Genomic DNA, 22,943 nt, shown 5'->3' with positions numbered 1-22,943 from the left:
TTATCATACTGGTACTTTAAAAACAAGATGATTCCGGTTAAGATTTTTCAACATTCCCTTTTAGGGTAAAGATTTATTTAAGTTGCAAGTAAAACCAGGTCAATAGCTTACTCATTTTGGAAACAGGTCAAGCAGATAATACATGATTCTAGTCCTCTTACAAGCCAACTGAACAAAGAATTATTCTTAAATTCAAACATTTTATTAGCATATGAGTGATAGTTATAGTTAAAGTGATCAACCCGAGTTCAAAATGTGTGTTAATCACAAGTGTGAACAGTAAGTTCATTTCCCTGCTTATTCAGTTTTAATGCATAGACTTTATAGTAAAGCTGGATTCAAGGGTCATAAATTATATCAACCTTAAGATGGTGATGTTGCCGTGATGGTCCAGAGCTGAGAGGTAAAAATGCTTGTGGGTGATCTCTCTTATTGGACCAACTTTATGCCTTGAGGCCTGAGAGAGGATACAGGTAGTCCTTGATTTACAACATGTCGAGTTACAATGTTTTGCACTTACAATGTTTATAAATTGACATCCTGTTTCAACTTTCTGATGTTGGTTTTAACTTTACAATGCTTGATCGGATGTGAGGCCATGCTAGGGAACAAGTTCGCTGCGTCACCCATCTCCCTGGAGAACATCTGTCCAAACATCCTTGGACACTTTCATTAAGAAGGAAGACAAGATGTCAGAAAAGCCTGCAGCCAAGACTCCTGAGAAGACTCCAGCCAAAAACCCTTCAAGAAGTCCAACCAAGAGCCTTTCAAAAAGTCCAGCAAAGTCACCTCAAAGAAGTCCTTCCAAATCAATATGATAGCTATGTACAACATAAAAATATTAATTTAGCTATATTACTCCTCTATAATTGATCCGAGTACAAAATTCTGGGGTATTTTTGGTGAAAACAGGGTATCGGGCCTTGATTCAGGAACCAGTTCATTTATAACATTGTTTCTTATGAGAAATTTGGTTCAGAGTTACAACGTTTCAACTTAAGACATGGTTTTCAGGAACCTATTGTGTCGTAAGTCTGAGGACTGCCTGTACTGTGATACCCAAAGGCTTACTTATGTCTATGCCAACCATACAGTTGGTCTAATAAGAGATATCCTTTACAAGAATTCTTGCCTCTGGCACAACCACTTTAATGATCAGCTAATGTGTATTTTGTGGCGAAATATTTATTCTGAGGAAAAGAACTTTGCTGGTCTTTAATTTTTTTTTATTATTTAAATACCTTTTCTTCTGATAGGCTTCTTTGCTTTGTGCTTCAGTAAGTTCTTACCTGTAGCCTTTTCATAGGTAACAGAGGAAGGAGTCTTTGGGCAGAGACACAGACATACCAGCATCCTTTGGTACTATAAGCTCTTACAATTGTCACATCCTCCATGATTCTACGGTGATGCAAGTGTAGAAAAAAACATTTCAAATTTAACCTCATTTAATTCAGGTCAAAGTTAGAGCAATTTAGTCAAATTGTTCCAGTATAGGATCATGTGAATGCAATAGTTAAAGGGTAACGATGGATTCCAACACCCATAATACCCTAGGCCCTACACTTTTAGAAAAGCATTTTTTATGTATATTTACTCATAGTCTTTGTCTGTCAACAATTTGTTGAATACAGTTTTGAACAACTCACAGCAGTATAGCCACCACTTCAGCGCTTGCCAGGCTGAATAATTTTAGCTAAACTGTAGCACAGACATCCACTATCACACAAAGAACTGATCTGGTTTACTGTCTTCAAGTTAAATTATAGCTATTCCTCTGGACTGAATGAGGTAGTACATTTTGGAACAGCTGACAGTCAAGGTAGGAGAAAAGATGGGAGCTGTATAAAATACACACAGGCAGCTCCTGCCACTTTATTTCTATTCTTCCTTAACGAAAATGCTTAAACAGGAGAGAAATAACAAATGACCTATGGTTTGAGATTGGGTTCTTTTGCCATTCCTAATCGTTGCCATCTTGAGTTTACTGGCCACACTGTGCATCTGCTTTCCAAGAGAAGACAGACTGATGGAAGAGCAGAAATGGGCCAGCTGATGCTTCTTGAAAGTAGATGAGAAAGAGCAGGGTAAAATACATTCCATGGACTTATATTTTTAAGCAATGCTGTACTTATCATCAGAGGGATAGTATGGAAGTAGAAGTCAACAAGAGGGAACTTTTAGGCTATCTTGCCATCAAAGGTCAAAAGTACCGCTTTACAGGGAGCTCCACGTTGCTAAATGTTTAATGACAACACAGTATAATACAGACATGCATGATATATGAAGAACATGCAAATGTTTGGAAACTTATGGCAACTCTTGTTCGTGCTAGGTAAAGGGTATCTGATGTAATGGAGAATTGCTGTAGTGTCTTTATACCGCCTATATGGACAAGTGAACAATTTTCTTGGATGTATCCATCTAAATAGACTTCTTGGAACTGTAAGATGCTGCACTAAAGAACGACTCTGAACTTAAAAGCCTAAATTTAATTTATTTTATTAAAATAAGATAATCAGAGGAACCTGGACTTACAATAAATGCATTTTTGTGGAGCAATAAAAACAATTAAAACCCAAATCAGCAAGAAAAACTGTATACCCTCAGTTTCTGCCTTATAGTGCATCTCTCGGAAGACAGCTTCGGGTGGGTTGAAGACCATGCTTCTTTTGCAGAAATTCACTGATTTGTTACTTAGCCACTTCTCTTCAACAGAAGTCTGTCATCCTGCACTTGATACCTCACTGGGCTGCAAGAAGCAAGTCCATAGTACCAATATAAGCTGCTTAAGTTACTAAAGATGACCATAGCGAGACTGTGCTAGCTTCCTTCTCTGAGCAGCACTGTTCAGAATGCATTCCATCCCACTGCAGGAGTTTTTTTCTTCAACGTGCAAAATCAGATGACCAGACTTTTGATCGATTTCATCTGCTTGATGAAATGTTCTTCACAGGAATCAATTCCAGGCTTTTCTTTGTCTGCTTCCCTCAGGCCAGTTTGAAGATGCCCATTTTAGTCAAAATTTACTCACTGTGAAGTAGCACATGGCTTGGGACACTCAAAGAACAGCATCAAGTCGGCATTATTCCTCAAATGGTGAGCTATCCTTGCTATAAAATACCAATTTATTCAACAGAATCAAATCAAGACAGGAACACTTCCACAGAAATGTCCCTCTTCCGCTTATGAGAAAGTAAGGCTCAAGTGCATCTATTAAAAAAATAGTAATAGATTTTCTTGATTATAGTCTCAGTTAACTCTATCCCAGTAAAAGACATTGTAGAAAAAGGCAACATGGAGCCATGTCCCTGCAGGACTAGAACCGGAGCAATCCTTAAGCAGCTGGTTCTAAAACCTGGGATGCAGAGAATCCCACTTGCACTGCGATCCTGTACACTGAGGCATTAAAAAACACAACTGCTATGACTTTCTCATTATTGGGGAGAGCAAGGGCAGCAGTGTGGAAATCCTAAAACACAGGTAGCCTTGTGGATGTTAACGTGCATGAATTGATGTCCTCTGCGTGGGCTGCGCGATGCAGAGAAGGTTCAGAAGCACTCCGGTTAATTTTGGGTAAAGAATGCTGCAGCAATTCAATGGAAGACAGAATCTGGAAGGCAGAGCAGATATATGTTGAAATCAGACACTTACAACAGCCTACCTGCATTTTTTTTTAATGCTTAATTTCTGAATCAGAGCAGTTGCCTGACTTACTGCAGTGCTGGTTAGGAACCACCTTGTTCTAGTGAAATGCCAGAAAGGAAATCAGAATTGAGCATGAGGTTGCAAGGGCTGTACCTTTAAGGCAGACAGTTTTTATCTTAATTAAAGTGGAGAGCTGGAGAGGGCAGTGGGGTTCATCTTGGTTATGATCAGCCAGTTTTTCCAGAAGATGCCAAAAGGGCAGGACTGCACACTGCACCTGCAATCTTGTAAATAAGGAAGCTGCATTTAGAGAGGAAAGCTCTCTAAAACTTTTCTTCTGAGCAGAAAAATGGCCTGTTTCTAACAGACAAGGAAAGGATATGGAACTCCTCATGCCTCAGGCTGGACAGCATTTCTGTCAACATGTGGCTACATGAACAGTGCAGGCTTCCTCAGATGTTGGGGTTTTTTTTTGCTTTTTCATTTTGAATATCACCTCTAAAAAGTAAACTAGAAATGGAAGCAGTAGAGCCCATCAATTCTACATCAGCCAGTCATTAAAAAATGAGTAACTGTGTGAAGACAGGTTTTTATGTCATTCACAAAATGTTTGTGCAGCTCTAGCAATCAGTTCTCCAACATACAGGGAAACTGGCTTATGGCAGGACACCTGCCTCATGAATGTGTCGCTGAAAAAGGCAGATAAGCAGTATCTTCCTATCTCATTCACTTCTCCTTGGCTTACAGTGGACTTGTTTTCCGTCTTTCTTGACTACTAATTTGATATTTTTAATATTCCCTGGAAACTGAAGCACAGAATGCAAGAACTGTTTCTAGGATTTAATAACAAAAAGAACACTTACCTGTGGAAACAGAGGTCTTTCTTCCCTAACTTTCTTGACACAGTCTGCTACAAGCCTCTTCATAGCTTTGGGACAGCTCTTGTACAGTTTACTGAGGTCTGGAGATGCGTAACCTCGACCAACCATAAAAATGATCTAAGCAAAGAAGTACAAACAGTTTGAATACCAGCGTTAGATATTATTTCACTGGCTGACATTGCAGTCATCTTTAACATTGAAGTAATGAAGGCAAAGTATCTACTGTTCTTTCAAGATTTGACAAAAATCAGTAAGCTGGAACAGGCCCACTGTTCTGATCTGTGACACTATCTGTCCAACTGTTACGTGACACTGCAGTTATTCCATAATTTACTCATTTATTATCTTGCATATAATTTATCATAGCAACAAGCCCTCCAAGGCATTTCCTGACTGATAAACTTGCTGGAGTTACAGGATGCAAGTGCTAAAGAACCCTTAAAACAAGGTGATCGTTAGCAGCCAGAAGTGCTAAACCCATTTGACTGATGCTTAAGTTACCACCATATTGACTGACCAGTCCCAAATTGCACTTATATGGTTTGATCAAAATCCCTCACCAGAACACATGTCCATTTATCATCTGTGTGCATAAAGGGAAAGGCGGTTTCTTATGCCATTCAAGTGCATCTTTGAGTTTGCAGTTTCCTTATATTGCCAGCTAATGAGGAAAAAAACCTTGTAGACTGACTCCCCCCACCATCTCAGTTAAGAGAAAATGTACTACTAAGATTTTAGCAAACTACCACTATGGTTTGCTGAAGGCTTTCAGGAATATTACTGAAATAATTAAGATGGCTAATGGACTAGTGAGATCTTGACTATGCTTAAGCTAATGTTTTAATTACAAACTATGTCTGTATATGCATTAATAAAAATATTACAACTATGCTACATTTATTTTGTAACTTCTGAAAGCCCCACAGACAGCCAATTGCCTAACAGTAAATAAAGCTGCTGAAATAAATTGCCAACAGCACATATGGAAGTGTACCAACTCATCTCAGAAATATATATTTAGTTGACAGCCAGATTCCTTGTAAATCAATGTTTTGCCTTAACAGGAATGGCTGTTCAAAGCACAGGCTTCCAGCATTATGGAGAAGAATGCTGAGAATGTTATGCATTTTTTTTTTTTTTAAATCCACTTCCCAGTTCTCCGCTTTGAATCTTACCTAAAATGGCAAAATCATTTAAAAGAAACTAATAAAACTGGTTTGACTACAGACTATGAGGTATTATGGGTCTTTTGCCAATAAACTGACCAGCTTTTCCCACTGATCATTACTAAAAAAATGAGCAAACAGTGAAATTAAGTTAATGAACTGCCTTGGAGGTACAGCATAGAGGAAAACACGTTTAAGAAAAGTAATACTACACTTTATTGAAGAATTCAAGGAAAGAGGATTTCCCCCTTTTTAAATTTGTTCAACTAAAAATAGTTCCAAAAGTTGTAGGTGTTCATGTCAAAATTTTTAACTTGTGACAACTACAATTACTTTTAGTAAGATGCACCAAACAGATCCATATCAGACCAAAAGTCCCATATTTGATTTCTCTTATAATGTTGCTTTAAGTTCTTTAGACCACCACACTTGGCAGAGTGCTGTCATACTAAGAAACATTCTTTCTGCAGAAGAGATACTTGGTTGCTTCCAGGTGTTTATATTTGTCTCCAAAAATACACAAAGATGGCATCAAATACAGAACCAAGCAGTAACCTATTCAGGAAGAGTGATGCTCTTAATACGTATAATTTACAAGCATGCAATATAAACCACTTCTTTAGGAAAACCGAACGGATTTTTCTCAGAAGCCACGAATAACATGATACTGGAATTTGTGTTTCTCACCTGATCTCGGTCGTTAATGTGAGAGTATGGCAGCTCCCCTGTCATTAGTTCATATAACACTATTCCGTAGGAGTAAACATCTGATTGAAAGCTAAATGGGTTACTATCCTGCATCCGGATCACTTCTGGTGCCTTTAAAAATAAAAACAAAAGAAAAAATCCTACAGATTATGAACTAAATGATCTGTAAGGAGAGTAAAAGACATACAAGATAGATAAAATGATGTGCCTTTACAGCTATAACAAGTTTTGGTAACTTTGCCCTTTTCACCCAAACCCATTACATTGATAGCAACTAATACAGAAATAACATTTGTACTTTAGCCTTAGGTAAAATGTAATAATTCTTGCATACATCATTATACTATGACTAAGTGGTACAAAAGTGGTTTGGTTTCATCACTATGAATTGAAATTGTGCGGGCCGGGAGCGGTCCCAGGTTCTCGGGGGCGCGCAGCGCAGGCTGTGGCCAGCAGCCCTGGCACGCGGGTCGGGGAATGCAGGCCGGCGGGCTAGAATTAGACACGGACGCTTAGCGGTTGATTAAAGATTATTTTACTTACACCAAAGATGGTCGCAGTGCAGGTAGGAAAACGTGCTTCAGTTGTGGTTACAGACAGAAAAGAAGAGAGGCGGACAAGAGTTCCTTCCACGCGAACCTCTAGCCCAATCCGGGGGAAGGCTCTAAACACGCGAGCCCGTCGTGTCAACCGAAGAAAACAACTAAAAGCAGAGAGCTCTGGATACACTCACACGAAGTTTGCTAGGCTCCGTGGAACTTGCGCGCAGGGAAGGGGTTCGTCGAGGGATCGTTCGGTGATGGGGAGAGGCCAGAGGTTGATCAGACCCCTGTAGCCTTCTTAAGACATGCACTGGGTTCGATAGGCTCCGCAGCGCTTAGAGATCTTCACGAGATGTGAAGTTCTCCTCCTCCAGATGGTTGTGGAGTCCTCCCTTGCGGGGTTCTCCTCGGAGTTCTCCAACTTGGGCGGAAACCGCTCAAGCCTCTTATACGGCTAGCAAGCCAATCGCTAGCCGCCACGTGGGAATAATTTAGAACTGGCCAACAGTGGGACACAAATCTGCATGCGAATGGCGGGAACTCCTTTGCACCGTGCATTTCTCCTTTTGCAACTAAGAAATGCACCCTGCAAAGAAAGCTCCGAGTGGCGGGAAATAATTTAGCAGTGCCGAAGCGCGCACAAACAAAAATCACACCCTTGGGTTGTGACAGAAATAACCAGTAAAATAGAATAAATAATCTGCCTAGCTGAAAATAATGTGTTACAGCCTAGGACCAGGAAGATGTATGAGGCAAAGTAAATCTCTTATATTGGACCAATTTGCATAGGAAATGGGAGACAATCTTTTGGACTGCAGAAACACTCCATCAGCAGTCACAGTACAAACTAAGTACAAGTTGGAACTTTCCAAGAACTGACAAGGGCACTTGCAGCCTGAAAGCTTGTTCCTCTTCCTCAGTTATGCATGTTGGTCTAATGAAAGATATTCTCTCCCCTCACAAAACCTGTTCCTCATACTGCTGTGCCAGCATAACTACCACACTACTAAAGTCCAGACAGGCATGTGAACATGTATCAATTACATCCTTGTATAAATTACATCTTCGAAGCGTTTCTACCTTTTCCAATATCTCTCATCAATATTAAAACAATATACATGAATTGGGTAGACCTGGAATCAGAAAAGAATTTGCACACAGGTTCACATCAGAACCCTGCATGGGACTTGGGTGGCTAGATAAATATTACATACTGGCCAGGGGCCTAAACTCCACAGGCACTTAAGTTTTTGCCAGTAAGTTCCACAACTGCCTAAGGATTTGCTTCTGCATTTGCCCAGACAGGGATAAGTAGCTTAAAATAAACCTGCATGGAATCTTTAAAGCAGATTAGCAACACCTAAATCCCCTCAGGAACCCCATCTAATCAACATACTTAGAGCTGACTGAATACACTCTGACAGAAGGAAACTCCATACCACCCCCCAGGCCATTTTTACTCAAAGCCCTGCTGGGGATGGTGATAGGTGACGACGGTGACAGCAACAGTGATGGTAACCCTTTATTATCCAATAGATGAGTGGCGAGTGGTCATGGGAGACCAGCATTCAATGCCAACCACAGCCTAAGAAAGTTCATACCCAAAGTTTCTCACCAAGCCAATGCCCCACCTGCCAGGCTACTGGCTGCGCTAGAGTGGAATTACTGCAGAGGGACTCTGCCTAAGTTGAGAAGGGAGGTCATTTAACACAGGTCTCCTACATTCTAGGTGTGCATGTCACCAAGCTGTTTTATAAAGAAAAGCAACACCATTATTTTTAAAAACATCTACAACACAGCCCTTCCATTTTTTTTTTTAAAGGAATAATATAGGAGTCTAGCTCCAACCAAAGCTTCAACCTGTGAATCTTGATCTCTCACAAGCAACTGAACTCCCAGAGGTGAGGGATGAAAGAATATTAAGGCATCCCCTCTCCTTAGCATTTTATACTTGCTAGTTCAGGCAGTCCTCTGCCCTCATTCATGCCCCCAGCTCAAGGTACTGGCTGTTTTGAATATCTGTAAGCACCTAACTCTCTCTTAGGTGCCTAGCTCAGGCACTCCCTTCCAGGAGCCCAAGGCCTGAAAGTTTGGTGCCACCAAGCTAAACACCATGATGCCCAGGTTGTCTGTGGATCTAGGCATGCTTTCGTACAGGTGTCTATTATACTTTGGAGTAGGATCATGTAATGCATCCAAAGCAGTGAATGCATGCAGAAGATTCACAAATAAAAAAAAAAAAATTTAATGGTCAGGCTGGCTGTCCCCATCTTCATTCTCAGAATTCAAATAGTCTTCAAGAAATGGCTTTTCTACCCTCCAGTCCACAAAATCACATATCAGAAGTTAGTAAAAGTTGCATCACCTATTTTAAAAAGAAAAAGGCTGAGAGAGTCTGGATAGCTTGCTATTCTAAAAAGCACTGCTGTTCCCTGGCAGACTGCAGGCTGCAAATAATTAAACAAAGCAATAATGTATGTAAAATACTACAAACTCCAGGTTGAAAGATAAGAGGGTGTTCTAGGATCACTATAAAAACAAAAGAAAAAAATCAGCTTGTATTTCAACAAAAGCAGAGACCGGGGAAACTTAAATGATTCTCCTCTTGTAAATCCAGATCTAAAACTATCAAAATAACTGTTCTTGATCTATTTCTTCAGAACTCTTATACCAAGAAATGTTTGAGACAGTTTCTTTCCCTCTCTTCCCTACTTCAAATCCAACCCACACACACACACAGAGGAAACTCATAATGGGGTACTAACAGGCATAACAAGCAACAGTGTAGAGAAAGAGCACCATAAATGAATATCTGAGACAGAGGTGGTTTTGATTACTGGAAGAGTTCCTATTCCTTATGCAAAACATTTTTCTATCTGCTGTCCTATACAGCTATCCCACCCTAAAACTGTATTGAAACAATTCAGTATTAGGGTGGGGATCAATGTATTCCTATCCTAATACTTTACTGGTACCCTAATTGTTGGACCTGTATTGTAAAGACCACTCTACATGAGTTCAGGTCCAGCTTAGCAAAGACATCTTTCCCCCTAATCAGTATCCTTTTTTAGATATGTGGGGAGCCAGAGGAAAAGCAAGGGCAACAATAGACCCTGCTAAACCAGATGGGACAACTTACAACCAACGCCCAGGAAAAAGCTAACTTGCTAAATGGGTACTTTGCGTCAGTTTTTCACCAGTCCCATGGGACACCCATGCCCATTACGGGACAGAAAGGCCCGGGTGAGGAAGATTCCTTACCCTCCATCAATGCTGACCTTGTGAAGGAACACCTTGATAGGCTGGACACCTTCAAGTCAGCTGGTCCTGACAGTTTACACCCCAGGGTACTCAAGGAGCTGGCAAGCATCATAGCTCAGCCCCTGGCATGGATCTTAGAGAACTCCTGGTGCTCTGGTGAAGTGCCCGAAGATTGGAAGAAGGCCAATGTGGTGCCTATCTTCAAGAAAGGGAAGAAAGTGGATTTGACAAACTACAGGCCCATCAGCCTGACCTCTATCCTGGGGAAGGTCTTAGAAAAAGATTATCAAAGAGGCCATTCTTAACAGACTGGCCAATGGCAACATCTTGAGGGATAGCCAGCACTGGTTTGTTGCGAGTAGGTCTTGCTTGACCAATCTCATTTCCTTTTACGACCAGGTGACCTATCACCTGGACAAGGGAGAGGAGATTGACATCATATCTTGACTTCAAAAAAGCCTTTGATCTGGTATCCCATGATCATCTCTTAGGAAAACTGGCTAACTGCAGCCTCAGCCTCACCACAATCTGCTGGTCAGGGAATTGGCTCCATGGTAGGACCCAGAGGGTGGTGGTGGATGGAAGTCAATTGTCATGGTGCCCTGTGACCAGTGGGGTCCCTCAAGGCTCTGTCCTTGGGCCAACACTATTCAACTTCTTCATTAATGATGTGGACATTGGTATCAGAAACAGACTGGCCAAGTTCACCAACGACCCCCAACTTTGGGGTAAAGCATCCACACCTGAGGAGAGGAGGGTGATCTAGGCTGTCCTTGACAGGCTCAGGAAATGGGCGGACGAGAACCTGATGGTGTTTAACACCAAAAAATGCAAAGTTCTCCACCTTGGGAAGAAAACCTGCAGCATGCTTATAGGCTCGGCAGTGCTACGCTGGCTAGTGCTATGGACGAAAGGGACTTGGGGGTCATGACTGACCACGAGAGGAACATGAGCCAGTGTGATGCTGCAGCTAGTAAAGCGAGCAAAATGCTGGCTTGCATCCATAGATGCTTCTTAAGCAAATCCCAGGGTGTCATTCTCCTGTTGTATTCGGCCGTGGTGAGGCCACAGCTGGAGTCCTGCGTCCAGTTTTGGGCTCCGCAATTCAAAGAAGAAGCTTGAGAGAGTCCAGAGAAGAACCATGCACATGATCAGAGGTCAGGAAAACAGACCTTATGATGAGAGGCTGAGAGCTATGGGACTCTTCAGCCTGGAAAAGCTCAGGCTCAGGGGCGATCTGGCGGCCACCTATAAAAGTTTATCAGGGGTGTTCACCAGGATCTGGGGGAACACCTGTTCACCATAGCAACCTAAGGGATGACAAGATCGAACGGTCACAAACTGCTCTATGACCGTTTCAGGCTGGACATAAGGAAGAACTTCTTTACTGTCCGAGCCACCAAGGTTTGGAATAGACTGCTGCCAGAGGTGGTTCAAGCGCCTACATTGAACACCTTCAAGAGACATTTGGACATTTATCTTGCTGAGAACCTATGACCCCTGCTGACTTCCTGCCCCTGGGGCAGGGGTCTGGACTCAATCATCTTCCAAGGTCCCTTCCAGCCCTAATGTCTATGAAAAATCAACCACTACTCTGGTGGGATTTTGTCAGAGCTAGAGGAATACCTGGGCACTGCTGCACCCTCAGCAGTGGTGCACAAGGCAGCATCAGTGGCTCAGCTGAGCTGCAGGTAACCACAATGGTTGGGCCAGGCACTGAAGCAGCTACTGTTTTTGCACACCTGTCCCAGCTGTCCCTCCTTAGCTATGCTACTGCTACTTCAAATGTCAAGGAAAGGCCCCAGGTGTTAAATCAATTAAAAACTATACTGAAAAAAATTCTGAGTTGGTGTTTGTATGGCGTGTGCAAAATATTGTAAGTATAAAAGTCTACACCATCAAGGGCCCAATTATAAGCGAACTCTCTGTATGTCAAATACAATTCTTATGGTTCTTTTGGATGAGAAAAGCCTAACTTATAATTGTAACAATACAGTACATTTCCTTCAGGTTTGCGTTGACATCTCAGGGTGTCACAGAATCCAGTGCCAGAGGGCACTGAGATCCAAGAAGTTCTGCTGTAATGGTTAGGATCCTGTGGTGCAGAACATGCTGGGAAGTCTAATGGGCACCATTCATTTAACTTCATTTTAGTTTGTTAAAGCTAGCTACTGATATTAAATAAATTCAAGTGAAGACTGGTAACAAAAGCCCCTGTACTCTAATGAAGTCTAAATTCTATAGGGCTGTCCTGGAACTTTGCAGCACTTTTGGACAGGGAAATTCTATGATAATATTTAATTATTTTAATTAGATATGAAGATTATATTTAGTTTGGGAGACAGCCTTCATGTTTTTTAATATTACATAATTGTTTCACTTTTCTCTACATTTACACTTTTCAATATCTTAGGAATTTTGGTAAATTTCACTGAGAATATTTTAACAATGTATGACAATACTGACAACGTATTGCTCATCTTACAGAATTTAGCAGCTATACTGGTAGTTTTTCACACCTGAAGAGGGGTGGGAAACAATTAGGAATTGTAGCAAATACCAGTCGTGCCTCTCCTACATCAGTCAACAGTTAAACAGTTAATTTTCACATTTAAATTGTTAAAAGTTTGAGTTAACTCATTTGTAACAAATGAGACCAAAACAAAATTCTCAAGACTGTTTCCAAGCAATCTGCAACAAGGCAAGAAAAAGTATTGATTTATTCACATTTTCTGTTCTTTCCTTCACAGCTATGACATCTAAAAATGTATGTTGGTGAGATTTTTTTTTTTAAACCCCTCAGATTCTGTGGCAGAATTTTGTGGCAAATTAATATGCATTTTATGTGAAACTGAACATATTAAAATATTTTCCAAAAGTTAAATCTGCATTTCTGAAGGATGTAAAATCAGCTGATCTGCAGGGTTTATGCCCTCCACAAACTCACATGACAACAAAGAATTATTCTAGTTTCACACTACTGCACAGAGTTGCAAAATGAGTATTCCCTTACACAGATGAAGCTCAGTTACTTGCATACAGAAATACCAGCTGCTACAAAGGCCAGTGTAGCAGCGAATAGAAACAATGTTTCTCAAAGCAAGGCCTGGTCTCACCTAATCTAATTGAAGGAGGAATCTGGCAAATTAAGAGTGCTGACCTAACTGAAGAATGCTCAGTGAATCTTGACAATAAGGATTGCCAAACTGAGGCAAACAACTGTCCGTACCTTTTACACAAGGTGTTGCTCATAAGGTTACCAATCCCAGCATACAATGCTCCATATTGATGAAAATAAGCCCCTACTTGGTGGGAAACATTCTACCATCACTTTTCTGTCAATACTATAAAATCATTCATTAGTAAGTCCAGACAAATTATAAAAGTCTACATATCCATTAACAAAAGTTCTTCCAAGGAGTTAATGAGTGCTGCTGCACTTTGTATCAAAACGAGAACACCATCATATACATCTGTATAACTCGTCTTTTCAACACTGCTTGATAGATTCATTTGATGAGGGCAAAACATGAACCTATTCCTGGCTAATGAGAATTTACCTGAAGGTGGTACATCATCTAACCCTGTTTCTAATAAATTGTTGCTAGTCCTTATGGTTTCAAGTATAAATCCAGTAAGCCCATATAGTGCTGTCTTCCTCAGTAGGTAGAAATGTCAAGTAAGAACCATATGTAGTTCTGATCCTGGGCTCATTCCTTTAGGCCAAGTACAGACAGTCAAAGAGCCTGAGGCTGAATTGATTCAGTCTTTTCAGGTTAGTCCAAGATGAAAAGATTGAAACAATAAGCAAATGAAAAGACATTCACTCTTGATTCAGGAAATTCAGCCACAGTGGCTCAGGCCAGAAGCCAAGGGTGCTAGACCACAGCTCTCTGGCACTTAGCCAACATGGGCTGTGTGTTTGCTGCTTCTTCCTGCTGCCCCTGAGGTTTCTGGGATTTGCAGTCCATACTTACTGTAGCAGGACTCTGCAGAGTTGCTCATCACTTCCTCTTCCTGCTTCCAGGTGCCTCTGGGATTTGTAGTCCAAAGCTGCAGCCAGCACTAAGCAAACAGGGCAGGGCAGGGCAGGGCAGGGCAGGGCAGGGCAGGGCAGGGCAGGGCAGCTTTGTACTCAGGGGAAAGGCAGTTTAACTCCCTCCCCTCCCCCCCCCCAGACCCCAGCTGGGTTTCGCCTGGGGGGGGGGGGAGGACCAGTGAGCCAGTCCTCACTGCTCCAGCCAGGAAGCAGAGGGGTGGGGTCAGCCCTGCTCTCTGGAGCAGACAGCACAGCCCAGTCCAGGGCTCCAAATGCTAGGATGCTGGGAAACTCTAGATTTAACTTGAACCAGGAAGGGGTCTGGGGCAGAAGTTCCATAAACTGGTTTGACCTAAATCAATTACGTCTTATACTACATTCAACCACGTTTATCTTAAACAAGTTTCAGCCATTTTGAACCTGGTTTATGTGCACTGAGCTTCTATTCTGGTTTAAACCAGTTTCTGGTCATTTAAAGCAGTTTACGTGCAACTTCTGTCCCTAACCCCAAAGTCTGAAATGTCAGACTCATGCTTGGGAGTTCCTCTATGGCTGCAAACAGAAACCCCCCTCCCCCCCAGCTTTCTGAATCAAGAGTCTCCTTTCCTGCTGTTCCAGTTTCTAAGCACTTGTGGTATATGTGAGCATGTAAACAGCAAACAAAGCATTTGTTCTTTAGCACTCAAAACAGTCAGATATTTCCTGTCCTAAAAATTCTTTCAGAATTAAATGAACAAAACAGATTGATTACAGAGAAAATGGACTACAAAAGCAACAACATTTTAAAACGGGAAAAGCTTATGGGAAACCCTTTTCCGTTTCCACAGAAGTTTTAAAAAATTATTTGGTGTGAATTTGCTAGCATGGCTCTGAGATAAACATCAGAGTTACAAATATTGGACATGCTAATTTAAATTCTACTGGAAAGAATAAGGAATCGGCTTCACTAGTGTTGCTGTAAAGTCTTACTTTGATTTAAAGAAAAATTTTCAACAGCTTTTAAATTCCACTTATGCAAGGGTTAGAAATTCAGTCCTATACACTTCCTTCATAAAAGAAAAATTAGTAAAATAATTGAAGACTAACAACCATGTTCAAAAACAAACTTTGTCATTTAATAATGAAAGCTCATTATTGAACAATGCAGATTAGTCAGTTCACTCAACACCTTTCTATACTGGTTTTAAATGCATTTTACAAGAGTAGCTCACTTATTTTTATTTTTCTGCACTTCATTCAGTTTCATTGCTGAGGACAGGTAAGTCAGTATCATCTTCTAGTTCTTGTACTAAGTGACTGCTACCATCATTATGTTGCGTACATTAGAGGAATATTTTTTATTCTAAGTGCTTTCTAAAATTTTTTAAATGAATTAAACATTAACAGCCGCTGGTTTGAGTATAGACAATCTGCAAGTTCTGCTTTAATAGAAAGCCAGCAATTTTTGTACTTACAATACAGTTGTATTGTAAGAAAAAATAATAATCAGGAAGTATTTAATACAAGAGTGCTTGGCCAAGATAAGCTTATGAGAGAAAAATGCAGAAGTAAATCTTACGCAAAGTTTCAAGCTAGAAATTGTAATAAAAATGTAAAGCTTTATAAAAGCTTCTCTCTCTCGCACATAATAAAATTATTTCCTAAAACTAATTGATTTAAAGAACAAAAATGTTCATGGCATCAGCTGGTACACAGGTCTTAAACTTTCTTACTGTATTTACTCTTTAACCGTTACAACTGAAAATGCATTGTCAAAGTTTGGTCATCTCAAGTGACCAGATGCATTCTATTTGTTTTCCAAAGTGACGGTTCCTTTATTTCTTTGGAGCCACTTGGTCAACTTCTTAAATGGACAAATACTTGTGTAACACTATAGTTAATACGACAAACCAGGAAATAACTAAATATGGAATAAAAAGTTATCTGTAATTTTAGAGTAACTGTCAGAGCATTATAACAGAGGAAAGTGTTAACATTCTGAGAGGAAAAACCCTAAAATGTAATCAAGCCACAAAGCTACTGGACTGAACCGAACTATAGTCAGAGTAGGCACAAGCCCCCATGTAGATATAAGCCATCATTCAATCTGAATAAACCATGCCACATACACATAAGAGATTTTCCAGAGTCCCTTAACTATAAGGTCGTAACTGTCTAGCTACTTTATAAAATATTTGTATATTATTTGTAAATATAATATGCAATACAGCACTTCATACATTTAAAAAAGCAAAAAGTATCTTTACAACATTAGCATTTTGGTTGGATGAGAAATAAGGTAAGAGAAAGCAAAGGCTAAGATAAATTAAGAAAAACTTGGGTGCGTGTCTTAATTTTAAGGAAATACAGAATCAAGCAAACATTAGATTGTAGAGGGACCAATGCTGTAAAATATTACTCACTAATGAGTCCTTAAAAAAGTCATGTCACCAAACTATTTATGTAAGTGCCAATGAATTAGAGACTGCCTGAATGAGTAGTTTTTTGAACAAAAGTGGGTCCCTGGGCTTTTAGAAAATGAAACAGTTGGTCTAAATTGAAATGAATTGAATTTGCATCCCTTTTGTTTGTATGAACATGACCTGTGTGATAACACAGGCAATCTTCAAACAGTCTGAATTCATCTGTTCTCATATAATATGTTCAATCATTAGCCAAGAAGAAAGTTATATAAAACTTAAGCAAACTTAAATCAATCTTTAACAGGAGTCCAATTTTTCAGGTCTACTGCAAGCAGTTACCATGCTGCAAGCACAAGTAACATTTAGCATATGATGCAATGCCCAATCAAGGGTAGGGAGATAACTTGGTGGTGAAATTCCTATGCACAACAAGGAGGTGAAAAGGACAGAGGAGGCCTTAATGTCCATTCACTTGAGGGTTTGACTACTACTTTAACATCTTTGCCTGTTTTTCCTTAGAAATGAATGTAATGATAGAAAAGCACCCAAAGTGCTGTGTTACTTTTGTTTCTGTAACAGTGTAACAGAAGGGACATTCATCTGTAGGGGATGTCTCATGGTGAGCCAAGACCAGGCTAAGCCTGGGAGATTTTTTGTCCCGCTGAGGACACCAGAACAAAAGGCCTGGAGCAATCTTGCCTGCAGACCCTGGAAACAAGGTCCCTCTCAGAGCCCCAGAGTTCCCCAGCCAGGATGAGCGGCTGCCAGGGTCTGTGGCAGCAGGCTGACAGTTGGGAGCTGAGGGAGGGACACACCACTGTGAGGCGACTACAAGGATCTCTGGAGGACCAGAGCCATGAATGAGGGAAGCGAGCAGAGCCCAGAGGTGAGCCTGGCTCTGAGTCCAGGGGATGCACCTGGGGCCTAGAGTTTGCAAACAGGCATAGCCCTCATCTGGTAGTGGATCCTCACGTGGGGGGCTCTGGTCCTGGTTGCTCACTCCCTCATAGACCCACCAACCCTCTCTGAGGGGCAGAAACTATTATAAATAGTTACCTATTCTGTCAGAGTGCGTTTACAGGAGGTATCCCCGTACTGGGATCCTGAGATTCCTCGTTAGCTCAAAGGAACCAAAAGGACGGTCTAGCTGGTACCCCACGGTTCCACAAATTGCCACGGGCAGTGGTTAGCACCCCACAGCAGGGTGTTACAAAAGAAAAAAACTCTACGCTTTGATCCAACTACTGCTTTTATAGACATGAATCGTAACTGAAACAAGATTCTTAAATAGAATTAACCATGGCCCCTTCTGTTAATGGCACGTGTAGCTAGTGACACATGGACAGTTACAGTCCAGAGCACAAATAACAATTTTACAAAGAGAAAGCTGAACTAAGCCAGGACCAGACAACAGAGAGGCTATGTTAATAAGGAATTTTATACTTGGACATATTTGAAAGAGAACACCATATTTTCTCACATAACACACATCTTAATGTCCATTAAGATGTACATTCTTCACTCTGCCAACCTAAAAAAAAGATTTTTCCAGAGTCACTGCCACCTAGAGCAGGAACGGAGCCCCATCTTCAGCTCCCCTTTCTGCTCAGGCAAAAGCTTGTTTTAACCCTTTCACAGCAAAACTGTCAGCAGCTCTGGGTTGTTCAGCCAAAAACTGAAACTGTAGCTGCTGCTGAGGACTGACCTCCATAGAATCTAGGATTTTGAAAAAAAAACTAAAAACAGTCTGGAGGACTGTGAAATCACAGACCAGAAGCCACGAGTAGCTAACAAACAGAAAATTTGTCAAAGAAATTAAGCATATCACAGCAACGTCCATTTAAAGGTTTCCTTTGTCATATTATTAGGATAATTATTCCATACTACTGTCAGCATATATTTCAAAGTATTTTAAGTTGCATTCACTGACAAAGTAAATGAATTTACAACAAAAAGTTGGGAAATGCCTGATCTTTTAAAATATTTTTCTTACCATCCACAAGATTGAACCTGTAGGCTGCTCAACCTGCTGTGATCCACTCCATCTGGATTTTACTGTTGCCAGACCGAAATCTCCTATTTTAACTGTACGGTCCTCATGAAGAAATATGTCTGAAATGTCCATTAAGGAATTTCTATTCAAAGTTCATGTAAGTCAGCCTGGTCCAATACATTTCATGCAGTGTCTGATTAGGACAGCAAAAAACATTTGAAACACCTTCCCTGAAACACCTTCAAATAAGTCTGCCTCTTTAATCTTTAATAATCTTTAATTATACACACAGAGAACATCTAACACTCGGGAGAAACTCTGATATTCAAATAGAGAGGACAGAACAATAGGACTAGCCAGTTCCAAGTTATTATTTAATGCACTAAACTTAAACACCATGGAGCTGACCAATAAAAATATTCTTTGAGGAGGTTGCTGGAGAGGGGGAGAAGTGAAAGGAAATGAACATCCAAATTTAGTTTGAGAACTAGAACACTTCAATTCCAAAAGATGCTACAGATATGCAAGAGGCAGATATCCCTCACTTTAAGTCATCTAGTAGACCTTAATGAGAAGAACAGACTAAATTAGGTTACTGAAAAATAGTTGCACTGTAAATGTCCACAGCAACTCTCTTGTCTTACACTGAAAATGAGAAGCCCTCTTTGCTCAGAGAACTGAGGTTGGCAGGTGTTCTATAATGGCCTTCAATAAAAAAAGCTTCATTTTCCTTTTTATAATGGCAGAAAGTTGCCAGAAGTAGACGATATTCAGTAAATAGAACATTTATTCTGTACGTATTTGGTTGGTATCTCTGATAGGAACTTACTAGTGAAACCCTACCACTTTTGTTCATCAAGTTTATAACAAAAGAAAATTCGTGGCTTAGTTACTGCCAAAAATCACCCCACTTTTTAAAGTCATCTAGTCATATATGGAAAATATAAATAAGTAGATTATGATTCCCCTTTAAAACATTTTTGGAAGATGGTGATATCCTGTGAAAGACAAGTGAATTAATAACCGGTAACTTCTGGAGCATCATTTTTGCATTCCAAAGGTGTCTATGCACATGGGTAGCAAAGAATGAGCATTTAAACTCCAAGCCTCTACCTGCCTCAGAGATTATTTGTTCTTTTAAAAAATTACGGTAAAAAAGCTGGCAGGGAGAGGGAGGGAGGGAGGGGAGCAGGAGGGAGAAGGGGGGGCAAGGTGGTGGCACACTACTGCTGCCGGGCCCTGCCAACAGCTGGGAGGGAAGGGAATGGGGAGGGGAGGCAGGTGAATGCAGACCAGACACACCCAAAGCGTGGGAGTAAGGGGGAGCAGCACAGGACCCGAAGCGGGGGGGAGGAGGGGAGCAGGGACCTCTATCCTGCCCCCTCACCCCCCTTCATTTCTGTCAAAACCATTCTGCCCTGTTGTGGTCTTTCTGAGTTCTTTACAACAGAAAAATTGCTCTATTATATTTTTCTGTAGGCAAAAAAACAAAGTGAAAACCAAGAGCTGGCATTTTCTGAGGGATGCCTAGAGTCCAATGAGGGGTGCTGAGTCAAAAATGTTTGAGAACCATTGCTCTAAGACAGAGGATGTATAAAATTTAACCTCAAGTCTTACAATTGTTTCTCTGGCATGTGAGCAACACCTCAGTCTTTTATGGGTTAAGAGACAACATGTTATCTGTATTACTCATATTCTATTTTACACCCATCTTTGCATTTCAAATTGTAATACATAACTTTGGATACAATGGTATGATTTTGATTAAATAAATTATGTCGCCTATTTTTTAGGCATTTCAAATGCACTGCATAGCATATGTGTTTACATACCTTTTAGATACACATTCATGTTTAAATTATTTTCAAGTTTATAAGAAGTTTAACACATTTTTAAAGCTGCATTTTTAAAGCTCTCATTTTTCTCCTTTACTACTTCACAATGGTTTAAGAGATTATAATCAAGATTTAAAAAAAGTAAATCAATTTTCTGTCTACTGTACAGGGTGATGAAGAAGTCAAGACCCATGGGCATTATAACATTTATTCTAGTAAATGTTCAAACTGACTACCATTAACTTCAACACATTTCTCAATTCTCTTTTGAAATGATGCTAGGGCTTTTCTTTCATTAATTTGTGGTATTTTTCACCTAAAAAATTACAAAAGAAAAACAATTAATAAATATGTTATAATATCTATGGGTCCTGGCTTTTGGGCCGTCATGTACATCAGAGCCTGCAAAACAAATTTTTGTTAAAATAATAATTCATGATGGGATTAGAGGAAAGCAAATACAAAGAATATTTTGTTTAAAAATGTGTTTTAAAATCTGCTTTTTAACCTATTATCCAATTGCTAATCTACAGCCCCGAAGGAGGGGGTTGGTGGGGGAAAGGAACGGGCCTGGCCCCGAAGCAGCAGGGGTGAGAGGGGAGAGAGCAGGCCCGTTTGCCTCCTCCCCCGACTGGATGAGAAGCAGGGGTGGGGACGGGACCAGACATGGGACTCTGTCCCCGCCCGACGGCAGGGAGCGCACCACTGCCACCACTGGCCCCCGACAAAAGCCAGGAGGGAGGGAGGGCACAGCGATGGCATCCCACTGCCGATGCTGGGCCCTGCCAACAGCTGGGAGGAAGGGGAGGGGGGAGGAGGCAGGTGAACGTGGGTCAGGTAGACACAGAGCACAGGGGCAGGGGGAATGGGCCCGGACCAGAAGCAGTGGGGGAGAGGAGGGGAGGGGAATGGGCCCGGACCCCAAGGTGGGGGATGGGGGAGCAGGGCCAGACACAAAGCATGGCGGGGGAGCCAGAAACAGGCCTCTCTCCCAGCCACCCCCTCAATCATTCTTGATAGGTAATTGGCTAGCGAGCATATAAACTCTAAGCCTCTATCTGCCTGAGAGATTATTTGTTCTTTTAAAAAATGATGATAAGTATAACTGGGAAGTTTCAATTTCACAGAAGATCTTTACAGCAATTGTAGTCAGTTATGCTGATGCAAGTTAAAACGGTTGAAAACAACATTAAATGAAGAAAAGGATACTATTTGATTTCATGTCTCTGTGGATGATATTCTTTGCATGTAAATAGCTGTGAAAATAAAAAGTACTTTTAAAATTTCTAAAGTGGAACATATATTCATATTATATAGGCAAGCCAAAATTATTATAAATAAAAGCACAAAAATTATAAAATTACCCTGAATTAATTATAAAATAACAATGGCAAATATTTCAAGGTCATAATTCTATTTGTGTTAAAAATCAAAAACTAGATGCTGTACACCCTTAATAATGTACGTTAGTTTTAATTTCACCTGTCCATAATTAAGATTAAAGTGACAGAATACCTATTATTTCTGTAGATTTTTCATAAAGAGTTTTATGCTTATCTTCCATTTTGCTGTTTAGACAGTACCAGTGAAAACTTTTCCTCCAATAGGAAGAAAAATTATAGGGATTGTCATTACCCTTCCCTATGGGTCTTTTTATCCTGAAACAGTCACAAAAAGTAAAGGCAACCCATCATGAAAGTAAAATCAGTGCTGCCTATTATTGTATTAATCTATGTTTAATTATGATTAGATTCATTATGAATTTATACCTGCAAAACTTAAATGAATTTAAACTTGCTTTGACAAATTAAGATCAAAATTGTATCTTCCATCTTCTCCTTCGGAAAGCAAATCAAACAGTTGTGTACTTCTAATTCCAAGCTAACTAGAAGTCTGCAAACTGACATCCTCTAAAAGGGCATCTTGCCACTACCCTCCCATCTCATATTAAGAGCAAGAGCAAAGCACTAGACTCTGCAGAATTTTTTTCTGCATAACATTTTTAACTTACTTAAACAAAGGTATTATATCATCCACAACGTCATTTGAAAGCCCCTTGATAACATTATCTTTTTTAATGATTTATAACAGATGGTGGAGTATGAACATCATTTTCAAACCCCACGAGTTTTAGGGCAGTGATTCTCCACATTCGTTTTTCCTAAAGATGATCAAGGGATCAGAATAGATCAAACTGCCAATCCTACTCACTCCATTCCTTGTGCTGTCTGTCGGGCAATTTCAATACGCTGGAACATTTCGAATTTGGCCTCTTGAACATGAATACGTTTATACAGACTGCTTCCTTCACACCACTGCGTAACAATAGCCAGATTATCTTTCGTCATGTAGCCCATGAATAACAAAATATTTACATGCCGCGTTTTCCTAATGGAAAGAACAAAGAAAGAATGACTATCTTCTATTTTTTTTTTTTTTTTTAATTCCCTGAAGTAGGTATTCTTGGTCAT

At 40.4% G+C, this 22,943-nt stretch overlaps 1 protein-coding gene across 1 annotated transcript in view; it reads right to left on the bottom strand.

Moving 5' to 3' along the window:
* Positions 1–2,483: 2,483 nt before the first annotated feature.
* RAF1 (Raf-1 proto-oncogene, serine/threonine kinase) overlaps positions 2,484–22,943 on the bottom strand; it is a 107,304-nt gene continuing 86,844 nt past the window's right edge. The window contains exons 12-17 of the mRNA XM_059715868.1: positions 22,684–22,860; positions 21,682–21,728; positions 18,638–18,756; positions 6,380–6,511; positions 4,509–4,643; positions 2,484–3,610 (exon numbers count right to left, since the gene is read on the bottom strand). Of these exons, the coding sequence (XP_059571851.1) occupies positions 3,470–3,610; positions 4,509–4,643; positions 6,380–6,511; positions 18,638–18,756; positions 21,682–21,728; positions 22,684–22,860 (751 nt within the window). The 3' untranslated portion in view covers positions 2,484–3,469. The remainder of the gene's footprint in view (positions 3,611–4,508; positions 4,644–6,379; positions 6,512–18,637; positions 18,757–21,681; positions 21,729–22,683; positions 22,861–22,943) is intronic.

Source organism: Alligator mississippiensis, chromosome 12, assembly GCF_030867095.1.
Source record: "Alligator mississippiensis isolate rAllMis1 chromosome 12, rAllMis1, whole genome shotgun sequence".
Lineage (NCBI taxonomy): Eukaryota > Metazoa > Chordata > Crocodylia > Alligatoridae > Alligator > Alligator mississippiensis.
This window is presented reverse-complemented; position numbering and strand designations above follow the sequence as displayed.